This window comes from Dioscorea cayenensis, chromosome 5 (genome assembly GCF_009730915.1).
Source record: "Dioscorea cayenensis subsp. rotundata cultivar TDr96_F1 chromosome 5, TDr96_F1_v2_PseudoChromosome.rev07_lg8_w22 25.fasta, whole genome shotgun sequence".
Lineage (NCBI taxonomy): Eukaryota > Viridiplantae > Streptophyta > Magnoliopsida > Dioscoreales > Dioscoreaceae > Dioscorea > Dioscorea cayenensis.
The window spans coordinates 31,068,814-31,093,568 of record NC_052475.1 but is presented as its reverse complement, the minus strand read 5'-3'; the positions used below and the strand labels follow the sequence as shown (position 1 = coordinate 31,093,568).

General features: G+C 32.1%; 3 protein-coding genes across 6 annotated transcripts; 1 reads left to right on the top strand and 2 right to left on the bottom strand.

Annotated features, from left to right (window-relative positions):
* Window positions 1–129: 129 nt before the first annotated feature.
* LOC120262457 (general transcription and DNA repair factor IIH subunit TFB4) lies at window positions 130–6,372 on the bottom strand. 3 transcript variants are annotated; one of them, XM_039270570.1, is made up of 11 exons: window positions 6,259–6,372; window positions 5,036–5,542; window positions 4,901–4,947; window positions 4,655–4,692; window positions 4,531–4,576; window positions 3,226–3,279; window positions 3,035–3,103; window positions 2,468–2,544; window positions 1,879–1,974; window positions 541–612; window positions 130–481 (listed from the first exon to the last, which is right to left on the bottom strand). In XM_039270570.1, exons 2-10 carry the CDS (start codon window positions 5,451–5,453, stop codon window positions 549–551), a joined length of 909 nt encoding a protein of 302 aa, XP_039126504.1. In that variant the 5' UTR covers window positions 5,454–5,542; window positions 6,259–6,372; the 3' UTR covers window positions 130–481; window positions 541–548. The 3 variants fall into 3 exon arrangements, with proteins under 3 accessions (XP_039126504.1, XP_039126502.1, XP_039126503.1); XM_039270568.1 differs by having other exon boundaries at window positions 131–612; XM_039270569.1 differs by having other exon boundaries at window positions 131–612; window positions 5,036–5,478.
* Window positions 6,373–16,254: 9,882 nt separating this feature from the next.
* On the top strand, window positions 16,255–20,638 carry LOC120261523 (NEP1-interacting protein-like 2). Its single transcript, XM_039269441.1, has 5 exons — window positions 16,255–16,816; window positions 17,314–17,492; window positions 18,691–18,774; window positions 19,537–19,701; window positions 20,257–20,638. The coding sequence occupies exons 1-5, from the start codon at window positions 16,597–16,599 to the stop codon at window positions 20,377–20,379; spliced, it is 771 nt and encodes a 256-aa protein (XP_039125375.1). The 5' UTR covers window positions 16,255–16,596; the 3' UTR covers window positions 20,380–20,638.
* A 228-nt stretch (window positions 20,639–20,866) lies between these two features.
* LOC120260432 (fructose-bisphosphate aldolase-lysine N-methyltransferase, chloroplastic) lies at window positions 20,867–24,179 on the bottom strand. Of its 2 annotated transcripts, none has more exons than XM_039267906.1 (7): window positions 23,668–24,179; window positions 23,544–23,572; window positions 22,910–23,121; window positions 22,698–22,820; window positions 21,966–22,370; window positions 21,309–21,553; window positions 20,867–21,172 (listed from the first exon to the last, which is right to left on the bottom strand). In XM_039267906.1, the coding sequence occupies exons 1-6, from the start codon at window positions 24,132–24,134 to the stop codon at window positions 21,338–21,340; spliced, it is 1,452 nt and encodes a 483-aa protein (XP_039123840.1). In that variant the 5' UTR covers window positions 24,135–24,179; the 3' UTR covers window positions 20,867–21,172; window positions 21,309–21,337. The 2 variants fall into 2 exon arrangements, with proteins under 2 accessions (XP_039123840.1, XP_039123841.1); XM_039267907.1 differs by having other exon boundaries at window positions 23,544–23,577; window positions 23,668–23,868.
* Between the last annotated feature and the right edge of the window lie 576 nt (window positions 24,180–24,755).

The window sequence follows — 24,755 nt, the reverse complement described above, 5'->3', positions numbered from 1 at the left end:
AACCCTTTTCGCAATGAAACCAATGTTGTTAGACTAAAGGCACTTTGGTCATTTTAACTTTTTAAACACACAAGTTTTATAATATTTATTTATATTAAATTTAATATAATTTACATATCAGCCCCTGGATAAAATAGACAGGATTAAGTCAACATTTTAGTATTTCCTCTAAATTACAATGCAAACAAGAGAATAATAACAAACTGGGCATTCATCATGTGCCCATTAATCCAATGACAATAGTTAAATTCCATTCCTTCCATTCAAATCTACAACACCTTTTATAATCCACACTATCAAACATCACCTAAATATTAGGAGATGGTTTACTTTACATGCATGGGATGTTGCAAGTATTATGTGCTCAATTATAGAGAAAAAGGGTTACGACAGTAGGTAAGTATGACGCCGGCACAAAAATTCCTCACAAGTCATGCTTGAAAGAAGATAAGATGCTGTGTCTTGCTTGAGGATTCAACACCTGAAAAAAAAGCCGATGATGCATCTAACAATTAGCAAGGTGTGAGGCTGTGCGCTTGCCTGTTATATCAAACTTCTGAAAGTTTTCTTTTGCGATCCAACTGTTCAGTTTGTGAGTGACTGATTTCTGATCTGCATTATATACCAAAACAAGCATGTCTCACAAAATGATACTGTAACAGCTGGAATTATTTGTTAATAATAAATAATGGAGGAAAAAATATGATCCGGAGAGAGTGAAGTGAAGAATGTTTCTGTCGAACATAGGGTCATAAATTCTTTGGCTACTTGGAAACTATCCATAATGGTAATCTATGTATTCTAATTAACCAAATATGGAGCACATGTGGGAAAATTTTCATTATCTTAGGCAGCATAACATAGCATAAGGTGAAGAATGTTTCTGCCGAACATAGGATCATAAATTCTTTGAATAGTTGAAAACTATCCATAATGGTAATCTGTGTATTCTGATTAACAAAATATGGAGCACATGTGTGAAAAGTTTCATTATCTTAGGCAGCATAGCATAGCATCAGGATTCCCATAGAAAATCAGAGAGTGTTCGCACAATTCCAGTACCATACCTTTTGGTCTCATTAGTCTTACAACTTGTGCTGAGTTTTCAGTAAAACGTAGAGTCTTAAATAATAGGAGTCAAAATATCTTAAATAGGTATTTCTCATCTCATCAACAAATCAGTTTTTGCCTGTGATACACATAAGCAACAGGCCTAAACCGTATATTTATATTTAAAAATCTAACCAACAGGAAGTCTGGCCCTCATCTTTCCCAAGAGTGACCAAAGAAATGAATCTACATATGGCAGGTTAATATAGTCTGGTATTATTAACTATGGGTCATGCAGTCTGGTAACATCACAAAAAGTTTTCAGGTAGAAATTATTTTTTCTTATGCATCGACTCCATTCACCACGGCGACATCACAATTTTACTAAAAACACTCTGCCACTGTCACTTGTAAGCAGCAAGAGATGATATATATCGTTTCACCTCAAACATGAAGCCAATTGACTACTTTCCCACTTGTTCAAAGGATTGTATACTTTGATTGACCTATAGGTGGTTTTTGGTAGGCGAGGTTAGAATGCTGCAACCTCTCTAACTAAATACCACCTTTGGAATAACTTGAAATAGGAACAACTTTTCTTATTATAAAATCAACCACTCAGATCACACAAGACGTGATGTAAATAGAATAAAAGGCTACCAGCTGGAAATGTTAATTGCCACCAGCACTGACATATGAAAATGAGAGCCATGTACACATCAAAGATAATCCAGTGTAACATTATAAAAAATTGAAGCAATATATGATGCAAATCACTCTCTATAATGCAATATGTAACTGGTAGGAGAGTTCTGAAAATATACTAACCCACAAGTGGAACACTTTTTGTGAGGTTTGCAGAATATTGATAGACAAACAGAGCAAACATACCCCATGTCAATGGTCTTTTTATGGCAAAAGCACCTGTGAGAAAAATAATTTCAGGAACATGCACTTTCACACAAATAAACCACAAAGTGAAAAGTTTTTGAAAGGGTATTGCAATATATAACCACAGTGAGCCACACTAAAAATCAAAGAATACATTACAGTGAAGCTTTTATAGTTGTTCGTAAATAGAATCACGTGCAGATCTTGGCAGGATATTACGAGCAACAATAATTGATTACATACATGACCTAGCTGAGGTAAATGACAAGAGATTGAAGTTGTGAAAAGATTCTTGTCACAATCCTTTTATTATGGATATTAAAAAGTTTTTCATGTTTGTGTATCTCAGGGAGAAAATTACATAGATGACACTAGGATTTCCAACATTTTATATTAAATTCCCTTTTAAACTGCTAGAATTTTAAGCATTACCTGTGAATGGTTTGGATTCTAGAAATCAAAGGTCAAGGTTTATGAATTCATATTAAAAGGTTATGGTCAAGTGAATTCTTAGAGAAGTACATACGAAGCACGAAAATCCACACCAACAGGTCTAGGAAGTTGCAAGAAACTGCGAGATTGCAAATCAGTTGCAAATACTGCCTGCAAACAAAGAAAGACGTCATAATTAATAAATGAGTAGAATAACGCTATAATAGGTAGATGTTGAATGACTGCCGACTATGCCAGGCAAGCTAAATATAGTGTGATAGACCCTGGCATGCCCTAAAACTCACTAATTTAGTCCAAGAAAGTCCTCATCTTGATTGTCAATAATTTTAAAATCATTATAGTTCACAGTACATTCAGTTTAACCAAAAAAGCATTAACTAAATCATCTCTGTGAAGAATATTAATTGAGAAATACATGAAAATTTTTCAAAGAAAAAAGAATGGTCCACCAAAATCAGATAGACAAAACATTTTTTTTTTTTTACACACAGATGTTGGGGGCAGCAACAATTCTTATGGCAAAACAACCTGTACAGGATTATTTCCTATCTTATGCAGCAATACAATTCCTGGCATATGTAACCATAAAGATATTAACTTGGCATATGTAACCATAAAGGTATCAACTTTAAAAACTTACTGTGAAATATTCAAATAAGCCATCCAGCTGTTGTGGTTTCAGATAAACCCCACCGGTAATATATGAAGCCTGGCAGCCAGGTACAATTAAAAAAAAAAATCCAAGATATAAGTAACCCATATTAACACTAGAGGTGAAATTAGTAATCTTTCAACTGAGCAAAATTTTCCAATTTCTGAAGACAACAAAACCTGCTGCAAGAAGGCAGAGTGTTGCATTCCCACAACACATGAATCAATAGGAACCTGAAAGATAAATAAGATTTTTCATCATAATGATCAGTAAAAATTCCCAAACAAGCACAAGAACATAGAACTGCACAGACAGAACATCTTGAGGATAAAATAATAATAATAATAATAATAATAATAATAATAATAATAATAATAATCAACAACAACAATAATAATATTAACAACAACAACAACAACAATAATAATAATAATAATACAAACTGAAGGGCAAAAAATGTCAACATTGGGTTACAAATGATCCAATTGGATACTGGTTCTCAGCTCAAATATAATGAATTATGTGATACATATGGACACAGATGGAATGGCATGACAAAATGTTGCCTACATGTCATTCCTAGGAAAAAGGATGTATCAGTATATGTCTCCATATATCCGGTCCCTACTCCCTAGGTTTCTCAGGATGCAAATGTAGGTCCCCTTAGTAGGGCTTCACTACCACATAGTTCCCAAAAGCTAAATTATTGCACTGCATCATCTTTCAAACTTCCAAATGAAAAACACTATAGGTTGTTTCAACACCCACATAACAATCAAAGTGATACCATCCAGCCTAGTTAAAACATTGAAAAAAAAGCAGATGCAAAGAAGAAGAAAGTCTTCATGTGGTGGGTAAAAGAACTAGCAAAACAGATGAGTCAAAATAACAAATCTCCCCCGCATTGTAATATATAATCATAGTAAATCTGAGAATAGAAATTTTTCTACCCAATGACACCTATTTTTCCCCATCCTGCCATGAAAAGGTATTTTGTGTAAAAACTTGATCAGGTGTCTTAGGCAGATAAATAGAAAACAGAGACATGCAAAACTGAAAAATCATCTTAGAACATATAATTTTTAAGCTTAAACTACATTGTTTTGTTCATCACAACTCTTCATAGACCTTGAGATACTATAAGAAAAACAGATCCTGCAATTAAATATCAAAGAATTACAGTGGCAATTAGAATAACCATTGTAAAATCCCATTTTGAAATAAAAATAATTTTGGAGCTAAATCATTGTCCCGAAAAAAAAAAGCCATAAGAAAACTTTTTAAATGACCAATCTAGAATCAGAAGATAATTCAGCCAAATTTGCATATATGACCAAATAACAAAACAAAGATAAGCTGAGGAAACCATAACAATTGACAGTTTATTTACCCATTTCAGTAATTATATTCAGGAAGCACAAAAACTAAGTGAAAATGAATATTGACAGCACCAGCTAAACTCTACACTATTCTTCACGACCTACCATGGAACGTTGCGCTGAGAATATTGCATTCATCACTGCAACATATCTGCAAATCACAATAATGAAGTTGAGACAGAAGTCTGACGCATATGAAATGAATGCAATCAAAGTATTAAATACATACTGTTCAGGTCCATCTGGGGAGCCCTGCAAGCATAAAATCTGCCAATTGATGTTAGTTCAGCATTATATATAAGTACGAAAAATGGTTCACAAAAAGTAGTCAAAGCACTCCATTCCAATCAGCAAAGGTCCATTTAAACATAATTGTCAAATCAAATTCAGTTCAAAATAACATCTTGCCATCAAAATGTATTCATCTAAATGAGGGGGTTGAAAAATAAACAAACAAACATGAAAAAGTGCTTACCCTTGGCTGAGGATGCTGCATACCAGACCGGAAAACCCTCTGTATATCTTATTCAAATAGAGATTATGGATCAACAAAATATAACATGTTACAAAAAAAAAGAAAACATTTAATCACATATAATTCAAAGGATACAACAAAGTGCAAGTGAGAGTGCCCCTGAGAACAATGATGACATCACACCGCCAACTGTCCTCAGATCACCATTACCGAGTTTTTGATCTTTTGCAACAAACTCCTCCAAGCGACTCAAGATCTCAGAACAAACAGCAGGCACCTTCTGACCACCATCAGACGCCACAGCTGTGGCAGAATCATATATGTATCCACAAGAAGTAACACCAGCAGCAATAAGGACAACATGGTTGAGTTGGTTAAGCAGGAGAAGCGAGTTAACAAAGGGAATCATGTGGTTGAGGAATTTGGAAAAGGAGAAGTTTGAGGCCGTTGTGTTTGAGAGGGTGCCCCAAAAGAAGGGGTTGGTATCGAGTATGATCACGATGAGACTTACATCATCAGTATACAGCTTCGGGGGTGGTGCCGATGAAGCCATTTATAATTGGCTTTTATGAAAAAGTCTGTAAAGAGTGAGATGGAATCGTATTTAATCGGTGGTTCTTTAGAGGTTTGCAATCAAGCACTCTGGGGATTTTGATAAAATAACCAGTAAGAATTCAGATTAGCATAAAATCAACATCTACAAGAAAATGAGGACATTTCACTTTGACTCAGTGGAGTGACTTAAAAAAAATATATGATGAGGCATTTTATACTCAATGCCATAATATTCAATACTCCACACACAATATTTCAAAGGTCGACATTTAGAAGTTTACATTAACTAAATTACACAAAAACTCATTAAGAATCAAATTATCCAAGTATCACCACTAAACCAGAAAAGCAAATCTGACAAAGTTTTCCATGTAGAGTCGAAATTAATGGTGCATGTTCATCATTTGTTGATGAAATCAATCTTATTATCATGAAAAGTTTTACAATGTTAACAATGCATATATAAGCAAACAATACTAGTAAAGTAGAACAGAAAATTCACAGTTTGGCTAGATAAACATTCAGATATACTGCAATCAAACAGAATGTACGATGGACAGTTAAAAGATTAGCTACAACAAGAAGAAAACATAGCATAAATCAGAAGAAAAACTCAAAACAAATAAAAAAAATATATTAAATCAGAGAGAAAAATAAGAAATCAGAGAACTCGAAGAAAAGCAGAGAATAAATAAAATACAAACAAAACACAAATATAACAAAGAAACGAGAAGAAGAAAGAAGAATCGAAGCAAGAGAAGAACAAGAAGGGAAAATCATGAGAATGGAAAGAAGAAATTTACTCAGTGATCGATCGAAGCCCCAGCTGATTGATCGGAGAGAAGTAGCCACAGCTGTTGAACTTGAGAAGGGGGCCGCTTCATAAACTGCAGCGATGGAGGAGAATAAGAGTCGGGCTTGGGCCTTGGTTTTAGTTTTCTTCTTTTTTTTTTTCTTACCTTATTACTTTTTTTTTTTATATTTTTTATAATTCATTTGCCTAATTATGCCTTAATTGTAGGTTTTTTGTGCATATAAATATTAATTTTTTATAAATATTAAAAAAGAAGTGTGCATTAAAAAATATTAATTTTGATTGAAATCATCATATTTTTTTTTATTTTTTATTTTTATTTTTTTTATGAGTAGCATAAGTGTCAATCCCTATTAATTATATACATTAATTTTAATTATGAAATAAAATTGTACCGCAATCCAGATTAGGGAAGAAATTTAATTTTATAATTTATTTATAGAAATAAAATAAAAATTATTTAAAATATGGGAAAACATTAATATATATATATATAACAAAATATTTTTAAATAAGTTTGTTTTCCCTATACCAAAGCATCTAATTCTATTATATTTTTCTAAAACTAATGTGTTAGTTATATGTAATAAATTATTACCATGTACTTATATATTTATGAAATTAATATAAATTTTATTTAAAATTTAAAAATTTAATTAAGAATTATGAACAATACCGATGGACTATTAACTGCCAAATGAAAAAATCTTATCATATCATTATTACATTAATTAACTTTGAAGAAATTAAAAAAAATCATTCTAAATTAATTATAAATTTTTAAAAATTTATATTAAGTTTGTTTTTTTAAAAACTATTAATGTGTTAATCTAATAAATATTTCCATTTACTTATATATTCATAATATAAAATTAATTAAAATTTATATAAAATGAAATACTTTTAATTAATAATTATGAACAAACTACTGATTGACTACTAACTGCATATAATGTGTTACTTATATGTAATAAAGAATAAATTAATTATAAATTATTAGAGGTATTGCATTGCTAAACCAGAAGGTATTTATAGTTTAGTTTTTAATTAGTTATGATTTATTAAAAAGAGTAAATTATAAATAATATGTAATATAGCTATATTGAATTCATCCTATATATAATTTTTATCATTGTGTTTTTTACTAATATACAAATGATAAATATTTTTTTATCAATCTAACTGTACTTGACTCAAAATTATCTTTTAGTTTCAATGAAAGTAATATAATTTATTATAGATATTGATATCAAAACTGTAATCACCCTCTTTGATAAGAAAATCAAAAAATAATTGAATTGATTAGCAAATAAATGGGAGAATCGTTCAATTTGTCAACAATGGGAGAATCAACAGAGAATTTTTCCAAATTTATATTAAGTTTGTTGTTTTAAGTTAAATTTCAAATATTATTATCAAAATCATCTATGATAATTATGTCTCTCTGTGCGAACACTATTATAAACTTCATCTATTCAGTTCATTCGTCCCATGCATAGCATGGCATAACACTAGTTGATATTTTGTAATAGAAAAATATAAATCTTCTCTACTTGTGTATTATCTATGATACTATTCACTCACTATTTTGGAACCCCAAATATTGTCCAGCCACTATTTTCGGGCCAAGATATTGTTCATAATACTGTTAAAATGATCCCAAATTGATCTCTTATGGAAGAAGCCTCATCCCTCCTTTAGAGTTGCAAAGTAGAGGAGCTTATTACCTTAGTATAGTTCATGCAAATCTTCTAGCCGTGCACGTTGCTAACTTTCATCACATGGCTGCGTTAGTAAGTCCCTACGGGTCGATATGCAATTGTAACTAACGCACCTCAGTTCATGCTTGTCTTTTGACAAACTCTTAAGCAGAGGGCACTTGTTGCCTAACATAAAATAATAATAATAATAATAATAAAAATAATAAAAATAAAAAATAAAAAAATAAAGAGAGTACATAAATAAATAAATTAAATAAAATTTGGAGGACACACATAATATTTGGTTTTATTGAGAGTTATATATTCAAATAGTCTAGGGGGCAATATATATTTAACATATCAACCGCCACATCATAGGTTTAAATGAACAATTATATGACGTATAGTATAACAATAGTAAAATTAGTTCCATAAAATGGATATTAATTATCTCAAAGATATACCGTATACGTAACCCAAAATTTATCAAAGCAAGCTAAAATCACAAATGTGATTTCAGGGACTAGACTTCAAATGAAATTTAATCATCCAACTGTAAATAATAATAAACACACATACTATGTTTCCAAAGATTAAAATGAAAAAAAAAACTCAGAAAAGTTTTTTCGGTTTTTAAATAATACAGTAAGTGAAAGTATCTTGCGTTTCATTTCTTGCGTTTCTACCTCCCTGCAACAAATGGTAAAAAAAATTATGAATAATAAAAACTCGTAATTAACTAATAAAAAATACAATCATATGATAATTTTTTTTAAAAAAAAAAACATGGGTACTGCTTTACGGATTCAAACTATTAATTTTTTATTTAAAAGTGGAATCAAATATTAATTCTCTTGTTACAATAGTGGTATCCATACTCATTTATGTTTATTATATGTTTTATATATCCACAAAAATTAAGTGAAGATTTTTATAAAAATTGTATCACTTTCGCATTTGAGAATTCAATGTTTAGCTTCACCCTTTTTGTGTTTTGAGATAAAATTTAATTTTAAATCAAATTGATAAGCTAACTAATTATATATATATATATATATATATATTAAATTTTGACTAATTTATTTGAAAAAACATCACTTTTTAATTGCCATTATTACATAAATTTAATTTTTATGAAAACAAACCGAGGTTGAGGTCCCTTTCTACTGCATAATTAAAACCTAAATAAAATGTATGTAATATCTTATTCACATTATAAAAACAACAACTCTTATCAAAGTGATATCAAGACTCAGATTCACAGCTCCTACAATTAAATGCCGAAGTATGAAGTTCAAATCTTGGAAGACGAAGGTCATTTAAAGTTTAAATGTTACACCAATGTTACCTAACAATCGACCATGTATTTTCAGTACTAGCTAGCAAGCAAGTATATTTTAGCTAAGTATTAATAATAATTTTTTACTGGAGCAAAATATGGTGGAAGTCCAAGCCTAACTCATAGCATTATTATTTTTTAAATAAATATGAATAAGTAACAATCCTCAACCATTATTGAAGGGAGTTGAACCTTTATTTCTCAATTTGAAAAAAAAAAGAAAAAAATATATAGTACTCTCTTATTATATCAGTGAGATCCAACTTATAGTTATTCATTTAAATTAATAAAACATTCGATTTAACAATAATTAAAATTATAGTTCTTTGAGTTACTCCCTCTGTCAAATTAAAGGTGATTGCTTCTAAAAGATCATGTCTATATTCTAAATAATCTATCCACAATATAATTTAAAAGAAAATTTGTTTATCACTGTCATCTTATACGACATTAATGAACGAATAAAAAATAGACAAAAATAAGACATGCATATCAAATGTTTATAAAGTTTTTAATTTTAGTTACTTTTTTTTTATACTTTCGAAACAATTAAAAAAAAACATTTATAATGAAACCGGAAAATTAACATTAATTAATTCTAATGAAACAGTTAAAAGAGACATTTATAATGAGACTGAAAAATAACATTTATCAATTCCATTGAAAGGTTAAATCTTTCTACAACTTCCTGAATGATAAGGATTTACGCTGCCGCTAGACCCCTATTATACTTAAAGGTTGTTGTCCCAAGAAGGTTAATCTCTTCAATTGGTTAGCCTGGGATAACAAGATATTGAGTTTGGATAACCTCACTCGTAGACGCTGTAACTATATGCCAACTCCTACGTGTGTGATGTGCCATGCAGATGTGGAGTCTGTTGATCATCTTTTCACACTTTGCCCCTTTGCCAGTCTTATTTGGAGTCATTTCGGCCAGCTCTTTGGCTTAAGAGAGAGCCCGTACTCCTTAACTGAGCTTTGGGGAAACTTGCGGAGTTCTATTAGCAAATCCATTCGCGTTTGTTGGGATATGTTGATTAGAGCTATCATCTGGAACATATGGCTTGAAAGAAATGCTCGCATTTTTAATTTTACATGTGCTTCATCTAACTCCATTGTTGCGAAAATTGTTCATATGGTGCTCTTGTGGTTCAATGCAGGTTCCTGACTCCAAAAGGGCAAAATTGGAGGAACCAATGCAGAAAATCAAGCGAAGCCTGGAGTTCCACATTACTAGGGAGGCGATTTCCGTCCCCCCTGAGCCCCCCGTCGCCCCGAACGCGCCTTAGCTTTTTTTCTGGGTTGGTCCCCTAGAGAGTTGTTTCTCTTTAGCCAGGTTCCGAGTTGTACGTTGCTCTTTTTCCTTTGTGGTCTTGTTTTGTGTCTCTTTTGGTGGTTCGCTCCACTTCTGGTGGGCTTTCGTATTTGTACTTTTTCTCTTCTGCAATGAATGTGGTTTATCCACCTTTTCTCCAAAAAAAAAAAAATCCCATTGAAAGTACACTTCCATCAACTTTTGAATGCACACTAACTAGAGCAAACAAGTAGAACATTCACTCGATCGCCTAACGACATTAATGCAAATAATTAACACAATAGATGCATACCATGTAAATATATATAGAGCATGAATGATCAAAAATCACATGCAAGCTTACCATTAAAAGAGATGGAGCATCTCTTCATAAATGGTCTCAACTGTTTGTTTGTTTTGCCCATTATATCATCTTCAACTCCATGGCCATACTCTGCACGTAACATGATACGATGGGTCTTAATTAATTGGTAGTAGTAAATGTAAGAATGCTGAAACTGATGGAATTGATTCATGCACACAAGTCAAGCATGTCCGTAATTTAACTTACAAGTTACATCTCTATCTTGTTTCTCTTGCCAACTTTGGTCCACTCAGTGGGCAGCAATTTCGGAATTGCAGATAGAGAAGGTGAGAGAAGAATAAAGAAAAAAAATTTACAAGCAGGAACGTAATGGTTTTTAGACCCAAGGTTTTGTTTCTGTGCTTAACATTAACAATTTTAAGTATTGTTTATTATATTTTTTTATAGTACATTTAAACAACTATTTTTTTATTAAAAATATTGGATTTGACTAGGCTTATAATTGAAAATGTGGATACGAGGAACTTTCTCGGAAAGCATAGTTCTATCTACCGCACGCCATCATCTTTCACCAGAGCGAAAAGTTGAATCCATGTCTTATTCAAGTGAAGAAAACCAAAGTACAATTGGACTATGAGCTTTCTGCCGTATGTGACCAATGTTTTTTTTCTCTTTGAGTGTTTCCTCAAATAAATTTTATATCATGAAAGAGTGTCTTCGTTTACTATCTTCATATTGTATAGCCCAATGGTATGACATTAAAGTGTAAGGGGGAGGTCATGGGTTCAAATCTCGGCCCCAACAGTACTGCTCCCCGTACTGTTCATACACTGTTCATCCGGGATTCATATACTATTCTCATATTGTACATCTGGGTTCTAGTACTGTTTATATTTATAAAAAAAAAGCGTTTGTCGTCTATTATTTAAAAAAAAAATATATATTGTAATGGATATTTTGTGTCACACACACATGGAAAGACAGTAATTTCTCTCAACACAAGAGAAAAGATTAGTACTTCATGTTCTTAGTAAATTAAAAGTACAATTTCATCTCAATCTCAAATTTTATTTGTATGGAACCTTTTTGAAAACTGTAATTATAAGGAAATTACCTTAACAGTGAAATTTTGATCAGATAGATTCAGTGGGTGTGGGTGGTCATCGGTACGGAGGTGTTGATGATTGAGAAGTAGGTACCAACGGTTAAGACATTGATGTGGATGTCTTCGGCGGCGCACTTAGAGGTTTACCTGACACCAAATCAAACTGAACCGTATGAACCGGCCGGGACCATTGTTAGTTAGGAGACACACACTCATCACTAGTAACAACGTTTGCCCTTCCATGCCGCAACCCTCAATTGACCTCATTCCAAACTCCAAGAATAGAAACCTAACCATAATGTACAACTTGAATCATTGATGATTGATGGCATATTTTTTTTTTTAGTCCGAATAGTGCTTATGCGCCGGTAATTTTAGTATATATATATATATATATATGCGCTAGTTTTGACTCCACTTATTCCTCAAAGACTTGTGCATATCTTTGTTTTTTTTAGCGACCTACCTATTTATATTGTCAAATATAAAAAATACACAACTTTGCATGTAATTTCTTCTTATTCTTATTATTATTATTATTTTTAAATTAAATTCCTTTAATTAGCATTTATATTGATTTTTATTTTCAACTAAAAAAACCACCTCATGTCCTCAACACACATATTTTATTATTAAATCTCAACCGTGCATTAAGAGAGAGTCAAATCATCGATATTCTATATAAAATTAAGTGCTTTAATAGTTAGCATATTGCTGTGGTGACATTTTGCATTGAATTTTTTAGTTTTTTTTTTGGGATAAAAAAAATATACCTACATAATTTATACACTCAAGTCCCTAAGATTTGAGAAATAATTAATTAAATAGTTGAAAAAATAAAACATGTAAGTTTTTAAGTAATATAATTTATTTTTAAAAAAATATTTTATTTTAATGAGTTAGATAATGGCTTTGTGTAAACAAAACTACTATACTTCTTAGAGTAGTATATAAGGGAGAAATAAAAAATATAAAAAACCAACGCACAGAACAATGTATTAAAAAAATAAAAAAAATAATGTTAGCAGTGTTTTCGGAGCACCACATAGAATAAAATCCTCAACAATATTACGAAAATATTTATCACGTATTATTAATATATGGATTGTTTTAGATTTTTTTTTTTAATTTGGATTAATGAGAATTCAATGCTGTCTTAAATATTTTATATAAATATATTTTTTAAATTATTTATTTGTCATTAATGGTTAGATAACGGTGCTTTTATCTAACTGATATGTGTTTTTTAATCAAAACATGAGTGAGTGTCATAGGTTTATGGTCATGTTTAACCCCACATTAGTTGTGTGTTATAGAGTGGTACTAAATTTTTAAGATGTGGATACCTCTCTTTATCAGATCTCTCCTCAATTTAATAGGTGTTTTGGAGTTTTTTTTTTCTCTCTTTTTAATTTATAAATGTCTTTTTTTTTTCCCGCTAATCTTAGGATATCAAGATAAAATTCGAATGCAAATAAAATAGATTGAATTTTGCATGGTGGATATACATGTAAATTTTTAGTAAAGTGCCAAACTATGACCTTTTTTCTCATTTTTGGATGTAAGTTTCAATTTAAATCAAAATAATTACTCAACTTAAATTTTGTCTTACAAGATGATTATTCAAGAGATTATGGTCTTTTTTTTATGTAAATACCGAAATTTTTTATAATGACATACATAAATACGGTCCATGCAGCTACTAATTCTATCTCATTTGCTAACAGAAAATTTCCAACATTATATCATAAAAAATAGACCAAATTCTCTTGGATAGACACTCAGTGAAATAAAATTAAAATTGAATAACCATTTTAATATAAATTGAAGTTTGGACTCAAAAATGAAAAAAATCATAGTTCGGTGACCTATCAAAAAATTTACCATTGGATATATTTTTCATTGATGGATATGTAATTATGCCGGCATAAATGCATACCAACTTATTATTTATTATTATTATTATTATTATTATTATTTACTGTTATTATTATTTGAATGATTCCAAATCAAACGTTGGAATTTAATTCTCGTTGAGGGGTATTTTTAATAATCAAACAACTGAAAAAGAAAATTGTTTGTTGAACTAGATATGTGTGATTAAGACAGATATTGTGGTCGTTGGATGTTATTTTAAACTACTTTTATTTTGGAGAATATTAAATAATTAAAATTTTTAGACTATTTAAAATAATTTTAAAAATAAATTCTCTCCGGTTAAAATCTTTACAAAATAACTCTTTTATGATGAATCTTCCTCTCTTCGTAAAAATATATAAATAAATAAAATAAATTTCAGAACATTGAAATTAAATTATTTTTTTATATTTTAAAAAATATTGAATAATTAAATATCCAATTAAAATTGTAACTGCATCTTGGGGTAATGGAGCTATATATATATATATATATATATATATATATATATATATATATTGTTTTGCCAAAGTGAATAAAACATGAATTTATTTAAAAAAAACTAAAAAAACAAACGAAAGAAAAAAAGTAATAAAATAAAAAATATTGAATACAACAAAATTGTGACTTATTCACTTGTATATATATAAAAAAGGATTGAATACAAAACATAAGTCCACAAGAGAAAAATAATAAAAAACAATAACAACCCATTAGACCAGAATCTCTTGTCAGAATGAAGCACGGTAATATAATTGAGAATAATTTTTTTTAATGAATAAAATAGTTTTTTAAAAATTATTTTGTTCCAATATATGAATGTGGCAAAATTGAAAAATCCTTAATTTTCTCAATTATAAGGTATATTTGATTTCTTTCAATTTCTGAAATATTTATCATGAAGTGGATTTTAAATTAAACTCAATTCAATATAATTTTTATAAAAATAAAGGAAATGAGCTAATTTAAAAATAATTTACTTCTTATTTTTAATTTTTTTTAATTCATACAATACTACTAAATATTTGAATTCTTTAATTATATATATATATATATATATATATATATATATTATAAATAAATACTAAAAATATTGGAAATGATGTTACTTCACCGTTCCACAGAAGTGATACGGTTTTATATTTTCTCACTTATGACCATTTCTCTTGAAATCAATGCACTCTAAATTAATGAGACAAATACGACAAATTCAAAGCAATGGTTTGTGGACACGAGCTCCTTATTTGATGGTTGATATTTATTTTTATTTTTATTTTTTAATTATTTAATAATTCTTTGCTTACTTATCAAAACATTATTATTCCTTTGATTTTTTTAATGTTTAACGTTCTGCATTATAAATTTGAGATTTGAAATATCTCTAATGTAAGTTAGAAAGAGAAACTTACTGGATCTTGATTTTACCAGCATCTTGGTTTTCAGGTGGACTGAAGGTTTCAATTATTTAAATATCTATTTCATTAAAATATTCATATTTATAAGTAATATGCATATATTGTTTTTTAAAAAAAATGCAAAGAATTCACACCCCTACGAAGATAATAAAATATATACTCTTCTATTATAGATGATTTAAAAAAAAATTCAAATTAGTTTGTAATTATAAGATAGATAGATAAAATCACGATACTATATAAACTTAACACAATAAAAAACTAAAAAAAAATAACAAAAGGAAGCTGAAAAAATTTATACTAAATTTCATCAATTATAAATTATAAATTAACTTGCACTTCTTACATAATAAAATATACTATAATTTCTGTAATAATCACTTGCACTTCCTACATAATAAAATTATGCCATATTTTTTTTTAATGAAACAGACCCTTAATGTTTTATTTATCTGTAATATTTATCATAATTTTGCTTACACTATAAATTAACTTAATGTTTTATTTATACAGTAATATTATAATATAGACAACTCACAAAATTAATTGTTTACATATTAACTAATGTAGACAGGTCACATAAAAAACAATTAATATCTCATCACACACAACTTTACTCTCACTTTCCATAAATTAAAGTTTACATTTATTTTTTCCATAGAATATTAAGATCCGGTGTCAATAGACGTAAACAACATATTATACTCGTATCCTAAGTTCCTAACATCAAATCAACACAATATAATTATAAAATAGATTTATTTTATAAAATTATATTTACAATTACCCATTAAATTTCTCCATTTATTTCCTTACTAATATTAATTCCCAAAAACAATGTGATGTTAGCTGTAGGCAAAAGAAGAAAGGAAGGAGTAAGAAAAGGATAATAGAAGCCGGCAGGCACGTCAGAGCCTAGAGATAGACATAGAGATAGACTAGAGAGGTCTCAAAGAGCACCTGGTGCAGCATCCTCCTCCTTCTTCATCACCAATGCCATCATCATAGCCCTAATAAGCCCTATAAAATCCACCTATGAACCTATAACCCTATATCACTCTCTCCTTCTTCCTCTTTCCTCCATCCATCCTCTTTTGCCGCCGCCGCCGACGACGACGACGACGATGACGACGACGATGAACAAGCGAGATTTTTCAGTTTAACTATCACTATCAGCACCACCGGGTGAGAGACATTAGGTTTGGATCATTGTAGATCTAGGGTTGTTTTGGATGGAGGTGGTTGCGAGGGGTTCGTGCGTTTGCGGTGGATTTGTTGAGATTGGTCAGGGAGTCTGCAATTCGTGTGGAAGATTGCGAGCTGATGCGTCGGTTGCTCGTTTGAGTACGCGGTCGATGGAGATGGGTTGGGGAGGCAGTGGTGTCCGTCTCTGTATCCCTAGGTTGATCGTTGGAGCGCTTTCTGGAGCTCTCACTGGCCTCTTTGCTCTAGGTATAGTGTAGTGTAGTGTAGTTCTGGTTTTGTTGATAAATTTGCTTCTTTGGCTGCAATTTTTGGCCAAACCTGAACTGAGATTGCCTGACTTGGATCTGCTGAGAAAAATCTAGAAAAATAGTTGTGAATCATCAGGTTTTCGTCTAGAAGTAGATATTTGATCTTGTTTTCCTTTTACTGGGGTGGGTCTAGACTCTAGAATCCATTTCTTAAGCATCATTGGTGTTTGGAAATTGGAATGTTAATGCCCTATTTGAAAGTTTTGTGCTTGAGGTTGTGATCTAGATAGAGTGATGTTTGAATGATTTATGTGAGAATCCTATCTGTGTGTCTGGCTGTTCATGGTGATACTGATGTTCCCTAAGATTGATGTGTTCTCGAGTCTTTGGGATTCAAGGTTTCTGTTTGCTTTTATGTGGTTATTCTTTGTATTATTGGATGGAGCCTGCTCCTAATTTTATGTTCAATTTGTGTCATTTGTTCCAACATGTTAGCTGGAGCTTTTACTGGGGCAGTTACTGGTGCATTGGCTGGTAGAGCATCTGATAGCGGTGTTATTCGTGGAGCGGGGCTAGGAGCTGTTGCTGGGGCTGTTCTTTCTGTGGAAGTCTTGGAGGCTTCTCGTGCTTACTGGTGCTCTGAGCAAACTGGCTCTCGAAGTACATCATCCATGGTACGTGATCAGGCTCTGTAAATACCTGCCCTTTTTACTATTACAATTGACTTATGATGGAATTCAGAGTTTGATGGGCTCTTCTTTTCATGAAATTGGGAAAGTAGCATTTTGAAAAGCAGTGGAATGGTATCTTTTCTTTGACAACTGGAACATATTCTTTTATTTGCAAACTAAAAGTCTAATACTAATTATGAGTCCACGAAAGTTGTTGTGTGTCTCTCTTTATTTATAAGTATGTCTAATACAGCCAATGGTAAGTTAATGTTTGTTTAGCCATTATTGTAAAGTATGTCTGCCTTAACCATACTGAAGCTTACATTTGAGACTTTAGCTCTTTATGATTCTCTCTTAGGTTTTGTGAAACTCTTTGATATGGTTATTTGTTTCTATAAAGAAAAAGGAGAGGAGATTTTGGCAAATTAGCTATCAATTTGAACATTGTTCGAATCACTTGATGTTATATACTTAAACATGTGAGATAATTGCATCTTGTATAGAGGATGTGCTATATCCTGTTTCCACTCACACACACACACACACACAAGTTTTTCTTCTTAAAGATCATATTGGAAATTAACATTTTCAATTACATTTGGCAAACTGTAGGGTACCACAAAGTTCTAACTGGCCTCACTCAAGAAATGTCTAGGGTAAAGAGAGGATTATTAGCAAAGCTTTGGGCCATGGACTATGCTGTGTAACTAATTGTATGAGTGTGGAAGAATCTAAATGCAGTCATACCTGATTATTGTACTTTATGCAGATGGTTTATTGATAGAAAGTGGTTTGTGGTTTTGGCAAAACTACAACGTTAGTGTTATATGGATATTCTATGGAGATATATGTGGTTTTGGGTGATTTGGTCCTGGAATGTGACAAGTTAGAAATTAAACAAAAGATGTTTGTGGGGATGTGGAAATACATATGAAAGGTACAACCGATACTGGTGCTGCAGAGAAGAATTTGTACCAATGACAAGGATTTGGTTGATGTATAATCACAAAAGCAGAATTGCTATTGTGTGGATTGCCATCCTCTCATGGTCTTATATTCAAAACTTGCTTACACAGACATTTTTTTCCTATGATATTTATCATGTCTATTTAAATGTTTGATTAATTCTTTTCTATTATTAGTTGAATAGGTATATTGAATGCTAACCACTTAAATATTCTGATCCTTCCACTCTTTGCAGGCAGATTTCATTGAGGAGCTTCTTCATGGTCGGTTAATGCAAGAACAGATTGCACCTGGAATGTTTTCAACATATCGTGGGCAGGTCCAAATGCATTTTTTACTTTATCTGGCTGAGCATGATTAATAGATGGACTTGGAATGTAGATGATTTCTCACTCTACATTTCAAGCTCTATCTGTTTATTTTGTTTAGGTAATTCTTGCACTGTGCTGCCTTTCAATAACCTTTTCCCACAAAATCAGTCAGTGATTCCATGTGGCTGAAAGGCTTTGTTCAAATCCATGAGTTCGGAAACCAATTAGTCACAGCTCAAAACCTCAAATCAATCAGCTTTAAAGGTAGCTTCCCAGCCGAAGATCCCACCTCACAATAACTTTGTTCCAATAACACAGACTAGGCTATCTGTCAGTACAGCCAATCTAGAAACCCTTGAGGTTCAATGTGAGTTATTTGATTTGCGTGATCCTAAGATAAATGATGAGATTAAGCTGCACCACATGAATTTTTACCAGCTCAAAATGTGTACAATGAGCTTGCATGATTCATGACCACGCCACTTCATAGTTATGTTTAGATGGAATGCGACTTCTACTCATTTCTTATCCTTATGAAAAGTGAAAACAAGTAGGTGGGTCCTAACTACTTTACTGAGATATCAAATATGCTAATGAAGGAAATAAAGTTGTCTTTCTAGTCTTGCAATGGGCCATAAATTTCGGTTTTCCATTTCTAGCAGCCTATAAAATTATGTCTGCTAAGGACATTTTTGAACTGAACTTCTGTCCTACCCAAGACTATCTCTGGTGTAATTCAATTCTTTACGCTCTTTCCATCGAATGCACAGGTTAACGTCTCAGACATAGGCCAGGAGGATATCTATGACATTTTTGGAGAGGTTGCTTCAAAAGGATTGTCAAAAGAGTCTTTAAAGAAGCTTCCGTGGCATATTATAAGCGATGAAAATAGAGATGGTAATGAAGATAGGGTCTGTTGCTCAATTTGTCTGCAGGTATCAGTCTTATTCGTCATTCGAGTCATTATTTTAATATGATTTTTCCACCATTTGCACTTCGCTTGTCATACTATATACTCCCTCTGTTAGTTTGGTAAAATTGTTTTGTTTCTCAGGCGTAACTAAAGGACACATTTATAAATTACTCTAGATATTTTTAGACTAACATTAAGCTCTGGAGTGTTTTTGGTTAATTTACTGCCAAAAAAAAAAATAAATAAAGTCTTGGGAAATGATGGTTGCTGCTAAGAAATTTCTGTGATGGTTTCCACACAAACCTGTAAGATAGTTGACCATTAATGATTTTTATGAGTGACTGCGCTTACTAGTCCAGCAGGGCAACTATGGAGTGTATATGGTAACTCATTGGAAAAGATAAATGCGTTAACTAACCTTATTATTATTACTATTATTATTTTAATAATTTTCCTGCTATTGATACTAAGCTGTTTATTAGCTACTTAATTTTGGTTCTTGAATCACAAACATCCAGCATGATGTGTGTTCTTGATAACTTGAAGAAAACTAATTGATTGTGTGTGTTGCTTATAGGATATGGTAATTGGGGAGACAGTGAGAAGGTTGCCGGTATGTTCCCATACATTCCATTTATCATGCGTGGACAAATGGCTCATTTCTCATGAGTCTTGCCCAATATGTAGGCAGGGTGTGTAGCTGTGTGGTATTTATGCCCTTTTTTTGTAAATCATCTGGTACATTCTCATCTACACTAGTTTTCTTGTATCTTTTAGATTGTTTAGGTTCTGATCGTCTTGCAACCAAGGAAGTGCCGCATGAGTTTTATGGTGCTCTAAACCTTCTGTAAAGTGGAGACACCTGGTGGTCTAAACCATTTGTAAATTGAAGAGGGTCTCTCAATGTCCTAAAAAATCCCGGAATTTTCTTATTTAAGTGCTTCTAATGCTGTTGCATTTTGTGTTGAGTATGTGATTGCAATTGCCATTGGTAAGATGGCCTTTTATTTTTTATTTTTATTTAAAAAAGAACAATAATGAATTCTTTAATCTCTTGGAAAAAGTTGAAAAACCCTTGTAACAGTTGCAATATTTTCAAGAAAAACCCTGTTGATGCAATGCAAGTGACTTATATTTATATTCACATTATAAAAAGAAACGGACATTAGTAACTCAAAATAATATGATTAACTATATAACAGTGAATACTTTTACCAAAATGAACTCACATTAATGGTTTGATGAAGCTGGAAAACTGAAATAGGAAAAGCAAATCATACATGCATAATTGCAGTACTGCCTGGCGAATCCCATTAAGACACATCAGCTGTCCAGCAAATTGGCTAAAACATTGAATTCAACAAACAAGTCCCAATTTGCAATCTGGAAATCCAAACCATGTCAAACTGAATATGATCCACATCGAGTACAAATACCAGCTTTGTGGCTTCAGCTTGTAGATGCGGTCCGATGTGCTTTTTAAACTTTATGACCTGGATGATTTAATTCTTGTTAGATGCAACATACATCTGGGTAGTAAAGTATAATTATTTCCACAGTTTTCAGTGTAATTCAGGTATTTTAGTATGAATCACGTGACCTTTAAAGAAGAGGGAATATGTGCAATACCAGATCATGGAATAAACATAAAGCAGCATCTACTTGGATTCCCAGAAAATGATTTCCCCCTCTTCTCCAATCAATCCCAAATCTTTAAGCCGCCTCTCTTGGTAGTATTCCAGCCCATTCAACTCCTGCTCCCTCTCATTAAATATGCTGTCAATTTGCTGAAGTACTTTCTTCTCTCCAGCTCTAATGGCAACAGCAATCTTTAGTCTTGGATCTAGTTGTCCCCTTTCTAGAAGTTCTTCATCCTGTGAAATGACACCTGCATCAGTAATCACACATACATGCATATATACAAATTTACACTCTTACATAGAGGCAAATGCAATTGTCACACCAGTAGGATTTTAAAGACCAGACCAACTATGCATTTGTGCCCACATGGTACATATGTATTTTTGAAAATTATAATTTGGTTGCGGGGCATTGTTTATCATGTAAACCACAATGAATTTTGTAGACTTCCAAGTTGAATCTAACACACAAACACACACAGAGATACATAAATAAAGAACTGAGATGACGCATTTGATCGAATTCTAGTGAAAGTTACCATAGTTGCCAAGTAATCACCAACATAAGCAGTCATAGTACTGAGACACTAGAAATAGTAGAAGATTTACATACTATTAAAAAATGCAAATATATAATGAAGGTTACCTCTTCTATGGTCGTTTGATAGAGAGAAAGGGCAGATCTGCAGGCATCTCTAACCACCTTGCATATCATCTCTTCATTGGAACGGCTAACAGGCAACTCAAGGTGCCTCCAGATTGAATCTCTGAATATCGATTCCAATAAAAAAGCATCTGTACCCTCCAGAGCTACCAACCGTAAATATGGGAGCATAGATGGAGGAAGTGGACATCCCAAGACAATGTCAAAGTACGCAGATTCACCAAAACCATTGGACTCCGCAATATCAAGCTTGTCTCCATAAAATGGGTCTGATTCAGCAATCTCCAGTGTCATAGTATATATCTGCCGATCTGAGGTTGATTCAATGAAGCCATAGTCCATTGCCAATTCAGCATCACTCTTTTTCAAATCATATTGTATGTATACCTGCACAAAAGACAATTATCTGATGGATATGACATGGAAAGATTGTGTAGATAAACATCATGCATTATTAAAAAAAAAAAAGGCAGAAACACAATACAAGTAAAGGATAATCCAACAAGATAAAGGTAACGCATACCGTTTATACATCTATACAACTTGTAAATACAAATATAATTGCACAGATTCACACTACAGTTGTCATAATTTGATTATTTAAATAATTGAATTTGGATCTTCTATCAGCGCTCTTAAACCTGCCTGATAGCTGATCCCATAATTTACCATAATCCTGATTCTAGAATTGATCCGATTAGAAGCAGAGTTTACCTGCTCACCCATATTGACAGGAACTGGTGTCCGCAGGGAGAATATGAGTTCTCTGGAGAAAATGCCCTTTGCTTTGATCTCCCATGAATCATCTTCTGATTTTATTCTATAATTGTGATTAATCTGATCAGGATCAGTAAAAAGATACCATGATTAACCAACAAACACTATAAAAAAATAAAAATAGCAAAGTATCCCAGCAGAGATCTTACAAGGTCTGCAAGTGGGATGAGGACAAGATTTTCACCACGAAGGCGTGAAAATGCTCTTGATCTGAGCATTCCAAATGCCCATAAGAAATCATCAAATGTGATGGTCGAAGGAAAAATGTTCTTGTTAGGAAGAATCACTTCATTTTCAACTTTGAGAAATTCACTTTGTACATATTCTTTGACACCCAATGTTGTGCTCAGCAATTGGGTTCCTGCAAAGCATAAAAAGAAAAGCAAAAAATTTATTCAAGATCACAACATTATAGAGTACTAATTTTCTTCAAATTTAGTTCCAAGAGAAAAAAAAACAAAAGGAGAAATTCTGAGTACAGAGCACACAAGATCACAAGCATATGATAATGGAAGTAGAACAAATGAACTCACACTTACTTACAGTAAGGGTAGTACTACTATGATGCTCACTAACAATGAAGACGAACAAAACAAGCAACAATGTTAAAAGTTAGCAAACTATAAAGACACAAAGACCTTGTATACAATGAAGACACATAAAACAAAGAACTCACGATTGATACTCCAACTATTCATTCTCAAGTTTGAAACACAAGGCAAGCATCAATGAATGAAAATGCAATACAAAATCGAGAAACAAAAAACAGGATTGTCGTCTCACCTTGAATCTCGGCAAGCTCTTCCTCCGACCTGCACTGGAAATACGAAAAACATTAAGCATTAGCGAAGCAATGAGGACATAGTGAAAAGCACCATAGATTGGCAATCGCGCAGTGTCCACCGACCAGAAGATGGTGGAATCGGTGGATTGGGGGAGGATATCGATGTAGGGCCGCCATGGGGAAGCATCACCCTTGGATCTCTCGCAGAGAAGGAAGAGGGAGATAGAGACCCAAGGCTTGAAACCGGTGCAGAGGCGGCCAAGATCAGAGGCAGCGACGAGTTCGGAGGTAATCCAGAGGGATTTGGGGACCTCAAGCACTACCTCATTGCCGGAGATGTTTCTCTGGGCGAGAAGCCCTAGCCCTTCCGGGACGAAGAAGCCAGGTTTCAAGGAGGAAGAGACAGCGCCCTTGTCAGTGGCCCATTGCCAGAAGGAATCGAGAACCGATTGGGAGGGAGAACGGGATCCATGGAGTCCGTCTGGAGAAGCGCAAGCGAGAGTGCGGAGCAATCTAGGGCTTGTCCTGGTGGGCGGAGTGAGTGTGGTGAGATGGAGGTGGAATGGGAGGTGGTGATGGAGGAACGCCATGGAAGAGCTTGATGAAAACCCGCCAAGTGTTGCCGTTGCTTTATCATCCACTCCAGGATCAGCATTTGATTTTGTAGCCTTAATTAGCAATATTTATTTATTTATTTGAAAAATTATATATATTTTTATACTTAAATTTGAAAAGAAAAAAAAAGTGTTGTTAATAAATAAATAAATAAATAAATAAATTATAAGTGAGTCTTTCAATAATATTTAATGCACTGAAATGTTACATAGATGATTAATGAATAGACCTAGAGTTGAATTTTTGTACTCTAATTTTTTATGTGATATTTAATCGAGTTAATAAATTTTAAAATGTCATTGAGCTACAGTAATTGGTGCATCACAGTATGTGTTTGTCTTTGATATCTTTTTATTTGTTGTGTTTATTATTTTTATAAAATTAAAATTAAAATTGCGCAAGCTGATTTCTGCATATCTTTCAAAAAAAAAAAATTAATAAATAAAAATAAGGATTTCTACATACAAAAGGACCGGTTTTTGCAATAAAATGAATTTTTTTTAAATATAGTTGATAGAGCATTAATGTATTTACGTTGTAGATAAGGTTATTCGTTATTAGAAGATTAATTGTATAAAAAAATTTAGAATTATGTT

What these genes read in the sequence shown, in the direction of transcription:
- LOC120261523 (XM_039269441.1), top strand. Translation starts at nt 16,597, where the DNA reads ATGGAGGTGGTTGCGAGGGGTTCGTGCGTTTGCGGTGGATTTGTTGAG. An exon ending in TTTCAACATATCGTGGGCAG is followed by an intron (nt 18,775 to 19,536) that starts GTCCAAATGCAT and finishes TCGAATGCACAG; the next exon opens with GTTAACGTCTCAGACATAGG. An exon ending in GTTGCTCAATTTGTCTGCAG is followed by an intron (nt 19,702 to 20,256) that starts GTATCAGTCTTA and finishes TGTTGCTTATAG; the next exon opens with GATATGGTAATTGGGGAGAC.
- LOC120262457 (XM_039270570.1), bottom strand. Translation starts at nt 5,453, where the DNA reads ATGGCTTCATCGGCACCACCCCCGAAGCTGTATACTGATGATGTAAGT. An exon ending in ACTCTCACTTGCACTTTGTT is followed by an intron (nt 4,948 to 5,035) that starts GTATCCTTTGAA and finishes TATTTGAATAAG; the next exon opens with ATATACAGAGGGTTTTCCGG. An exon ending in AAAAAGTGTTCCACTTGTGG is followed by an intron (nt 613 to 1,878) that starts GTTAGTATATTT and finishes TATATAATGCAG; the next exon opens with ATCAGAAATCAGTCACTCAC.
- LOC120260432 (XM_039267906.1), bottom strand. Translation starts at nt 24,134, where the DNA reads ATGGCGTTCCTCCATCACCACCTCCCATTCCACCTCCATCTCACCACA. An exon ending in ACCGATTCCACCATCTTCTG is followed by an intron (nt 23,573 to 23,667) that starts GTCGGTGGACAC and finishes TTTCCAGTGCAG; the next exon opens with GTCGGAGGAAGAGCTTGCCG. An exon ending in TCATCCCACTTGCAGACCTT is followed by an intron (nt 22,821 to 22,909) that starts GTAAGATCTCTG and finishes GATCCTGATCAG; the next exon opens with ATTAATCACAATTATAGAAT.